Here is a 5,115-nt window from a genome sequence, read left to right on the forward strand (position 1 = left end):
TCTGTGAATGCAAATTAGTTAGCATAAATCAGTTAAATGACGAAAAATTAGGTGTCTATTTACTTGTGACCACGCTGTGTATATTTACTTTGAGCTGTTCCTGAATTGTGAATTTTTAACTGTCTTCATGTTTTCAGTTCCACCGTACATCAAGGGTGGGAGAACTGTCTACAATGTTACCTGGGGTTCTTTAGTGGAGTTAGTGTGTTCAACACAGGGGGCGCCACCGCCGATAATCGTCTGGTTCAGAGAAGGCAAAAAAGTAAGTATCTGTTTTCACACTTCAAAATAAGCCTTATTAATGATTTAAAATTACGTAAAATTAAATTACGTCATTAAATTAATAATCGCGTTATTGTGGAATGTGTTAAAAACTTTTAAAGATTATATTCAAATTTATGTTTTCAGTGAACTGGAACAATGAGACGAGTTTTATGAATTTAAGTCGTAGAAAAGAGTGGTAGAAATACGTGTTCCAAATCTAAGTCACCCAGATTTACACTAAAATTTCAGAATATGTTTATTGTTTTAATATTATTTTGTCTTATGCTGGTGTTGTTCGGTGGCATATCACATTGTTTTATTGTTGTTGTTTTTTTTTTCGTTAGATATGTTTGGACACAATATTATGTTATTTTGCAGAACAAAAGTTTGAAGAATATACTTTTTGTATTTGTTAAAAGTTTGGCCGCAAATCATCGTTTAATGTAATGTATAAAATAAAATACAGATTAATTAAGCCTAACTTTACGAGATATTCTAAGCATAACACCAACAATAATCCGGAATACGTATTTTCAGCAAGTGGTAGGCCAAATAAATAAGTTTGTAAATAACTAAAATATGAGAGTTATTAAAGAAGTCAAAGATGAAATAATCCAGGTTCGCCCATTGTGTAATTTTGTACTTAATTACAAGCAAACAAAATATAGATGTTAAGCCTAGCATTCAACACTTCACGATCCTACTAAACAGGATTAGTCGTGTTTAAGATTTAATTTACGTAGCCGAAATTAAAATAGGTCTAGAAGGTCTATCGGGAGAAGTGGATCTTCTGTAAATTATTCTGTGTAATTTAGGAATTGCTGAAGTGAATACTTGCTGTTTAACCTGTATTTATTTTGTTAATAAATTTAATTATTCTATAAGTTCGTGAGTTATGTGTTAATCCTAAAACATTCCACTTTAATTTCGTGTTAGGATGGAGATTGTCAGTTATAAACGTCTGGAAAGTCGCACATAACTCAACTTCTTTGTGGATATCTGTTGAACAATAGTGTCAAGGTAAAACGACAACAACAACAAAGCCTCACAACTTAGATGTTATGTGCTTAAATCCAAAAAAATATGAAAATGTAAAAGAAACTTAAAGAAACAATATATACTTGACAATCAAATGAAAAACAAACAAACTCGAAATGACAACTGGAGAAAACACTTGGAAAACACTTCTCTTTCGCTCTCTCGTTTATGTTTTAGTCTTGTTCGTGTAAACTTGTAAAGAAACAAAAGAAAAGCTTATGACAAAGATTTCCGCCAAAAAACTGAACACTAACACCCTGATTTATCATCTCGTAAGTTTAACACAGAATGGTGATATTCAATCTATAAATATGCTAATTTTATAAACAAATATAAAGCATATGGTTAGTGCAATGAAATAGGACACCAAAACAATAAGAACATTTGAAATAGGTCAGTGCAGGGCCATTCGTTTTGTTTCGGCTGTTACAGTTAACTATAGAATGGTAAAAACAAAAACTATTATTTCATGAATTTGTTAATATAAATTAAATTTAATAAGGACTTTGCCCATTTTTAGAGTTTTTTGCTTTTTTTATCAATACTATAATAGTTATTGTGTTTAGCCCAAAGCTATTACAGCTCACCGTTAATTAATGAGACCTTAGTAAATTCCTCAAGGTGTCTTATAGAGTACACTGACATTTTTATGTTATATTGTGAATCGTGTAAAATAAAGATCAGAAAATTTTGTTACTTGCATTTTCACATACACAAGACTGCAAAATGTATTGATGATAGATTAATATATTAAAGCGTAATTTTTCAGTCGTTGATTCTAGTAAATTAAGCCTAACAAACACACTAGTACACTTCCAATAATATTTTTGAAACTTAACCACACTCTACAAAACCTTCCAGCGATATGTTTACGGACTTGCAACGCTAGAAACCGGGTTTCGATACTCGTGGTGGACAGAGCACAGATAACCCATTGTGTAGCTCTGTGCTTAACTTCAAACGTATAAACAAACACTCTACAAGTTGCTGTAAAATTGAATAAATATTTTATATAAAGTAATACAACATCTAGATATTTCGCCACCAAACTTTACACTTTCGTCACTACGATAACCTTAAAATTTATAGTGGAAATATTTTTAAAATTCAGAAAAGGACCTTCGTTACAAATCATGTTATAATCCAAATAACTATGCAGTTACTTTCAAACATTGAAGTCTTCATCTTGGGAATATATTTTGAATCAAAATTTGTGTTCTATCATAGCAAATCAGTTGCACATGTAATTTTAGTAAAGGATTTTAATTGTCTTTATTAACCAAATCGCTTCCAAATTGTATTCCAGATAATCTGTCCTGTAATTTTAAAAGCATGGGTTATGAGAAAGTAATTGACTCCTTACCGCTCTTTCTCTAGAAACGGTTTTCAAAAATGTGTAATTGAAACGTCAAAACTTTATGCGCATGTCATAAGACTCCTAGGATTCAGGTATTATCCCTCCTAATTTTGATCTACTGATAAAAGGGAGAGCAGCCGTCCAGCAGTACTTGCCGCCACAATGGCTTTATCTGACTCTTTGAACCAAATAATGGAATTGACAATCACTTTTATAACGCGCCCATAGCTAAAAGTGCAAAAGATATTCAACGGTATCATTTCTCGAATCCTGGAACTTTGATACGCAGCCCGACACGCTATTCACTAGGCCACATTCAGCTCACTTTAAGCTCACACAAAAGGGAAAGGGATTTGAGAAAGATTACAACTAAAGCTGAACACAAAATATTTTTCTTTTGTTATAAGTGTGATGAGAACATTTGAAGGCCTGACTTCTTTCTGAAATTATTGAATATTGAATTGTGGTATGATAATAATTTGAAATTTATCATCTATGGAATTGTTATATTTGCTATGAAATCTAGCAGTACAACAAAACAATTATGTGCACAATGCTCAGTGAACGATCTAAAAATGACGGAGTCTATAACCTCATCCATTTTATCAGCGAAAGCGATGTTAGTATTATTTTATGCACCAAATCTCACCATAATATATGCTAACTTTTGCTACTTTAGTAAGTATGTATATATTCTCAGAACACCCTCGTCAGTTGACGTCGTGATACACCTACTGAAAAACGCTGTACAGTAGACCAAAAGCTTGTAATTTATAAGTGTTTTCCTAAAGGTCAGTGGCTACCGAGATATTGTTAATCTTCTAGAGACTAATGAGACTAGAAGTGACTCCAAGTGTCTATTTTTGACAGTTGAAGGGTTCCAGCGTCAGTTATCCATTTTGTATCTCTGTTTTAAGCAATATGTATGCATATATATATAATTTTAATCAAAATATACGAGATTGTAACTGCTTACTCTCATTTTACGAAGTTTTAACTAACGAGCCCTACTTACTTTGCCGTTAATTTTTTAATTTGTCTCGTCATTAAGGTTGTACTCAGATAAGCATGCTTGGTAATCATCATGAGGGGAAGAATGAACCTCAGGAAGTAATACCGTAAAACCACGAATTGTACTTTCAAGGTCAATAGATATGAAGTTTCTTGTCTCCAAACCTTTAGTAGCATATAGAGGAAACTGTAATTCTATAGAGAAACTTATCTGTACAGCAGAAAACATTATGGGTGCCTATAGTTTGTATTGACACGCAACGACTGGACTGGTATTATTTCCATTGAAGGCGTTAAATTTTTCTGCCAAAAAACAAACAAAACAAGGTTATAGAATATGCTGATTTGGCGCCAAATTATTTTATCACTAAGTAAGATGGTACTCATCTTGTTGACCAGCATTCAGTGGCATGTCTCCAAGCCTTGTCTAAAGTAACCGTCAGATGCACGAGCTGTAGTAGCTCTCACAAAGAGTTGGTTTTGTATCACTGTACTTAAAGTTCAATGACGTTTCAACCACGTGCCCGATAAGAGTGAAAAGAAATGTGCTTGGTCTGACTTGTAAAATATTTGGTAAAATAACCGAGTTTAATCAATTTTACATGGAAGCAGGAACAGCTGCATGGAGTAACGTGGTTCATCACGTGCGTGAATGTATACATACACAATTCGTTTAAAAGGATACGCCATAAGGACTGTTATTAGGTTTTGTTTGTTTGTGATTTTTGCGCAAAGCTACTCGAGAACTATCTGCGTTAGCTGGCCTTAAGTTTGAAGTGATAAACTAGAGGGACGACAGCTAGTCAACACCACCGTCCGCAAATTCATAGGCTACTCTTGACCAATATTGGGATCGACTGTCACATTATAACGCCCCATGGCTGAAAGGACGAGCATGTTTGCTGATGGGATTCGAACCCTAGACCCACAGAAATCGAGTCGAGTACTGTTAGAAATAGGATATAATCCTTTTCTTAATACCTTTTTCATACAATGATCAAACTCCTACTACGAATCATCGCATGGTCTGCAGATTTTTCTAACAAATTTAAAATATCTTGAACGTTTAAGCTTTGTTTTATTTAATGATTTTTTGAAGCTTAGATACTATCGTATATAGTTTTTTCTTCATGCCACATTTCAGCGTAGTAATTTAAAAAAACAAAAACTTTGACAATATTAATTTACATATTTTTTTTGTTTCAGTTTAATGTGGAAAAATCATTTATTCACCATTCACAATCCCGTGAGTCAAGAAACGAAACCCACATAAAAACGCGAACATAGGGCAATTCTTCACGTTCTAAAGAATTTCTTAAAAGGTGTAGTAATCGATGTTCATATATAACCGAGACATTTTTTTTTTCCTGAGGCTTGGCCAGGTGGTTAGGGCGCTCAACTCACAATCTGCGGGTCGCGGGTTTGAATCCCCGTCACACCAAACA

At 33.5% G+C, this 5,115-nt stretch overlaps 1 protein-coding gene across 1 annotated transcript in view; it reads left to right on the forward strand.

Annotated features, from left to right (window-relative positions):
• Positions 1 to 5,115, forward strand: part of LOC106478275 (tyrosine-protein kinase transmembrane receptor Ror2-like) — a 78,546-nt gene that overhangs the window by 52,838 nt on the left and 20,593 nt on the right. The window contains exon 3 of the mRNA XM_013938807.2: positions 138 to 262. Within this exon, the coding sequence (XP_013794261.1) occupies positions 138 to 262 (125 nt within the window). The remainder of the gene's footprint in view (positions 1 to 137; positions 263 to 5,115) is intronic.

This window comes from Limulus polyphemus, unplaced genomic scaffold (genome assembly GCF_000517525.1).
Source record: "Limulus polyphemus unplaced genomic scaffold, Limulus_polyphemus-2.1.2 Scaffold195, whole genome shotgun sequence".
NCBI classification, from domain to species: Eukaryota; Metazoa; Arthropoda; class Merostomata; order Xiphosura; family Limulidae; genus Limulus; species Limulus polyphemus.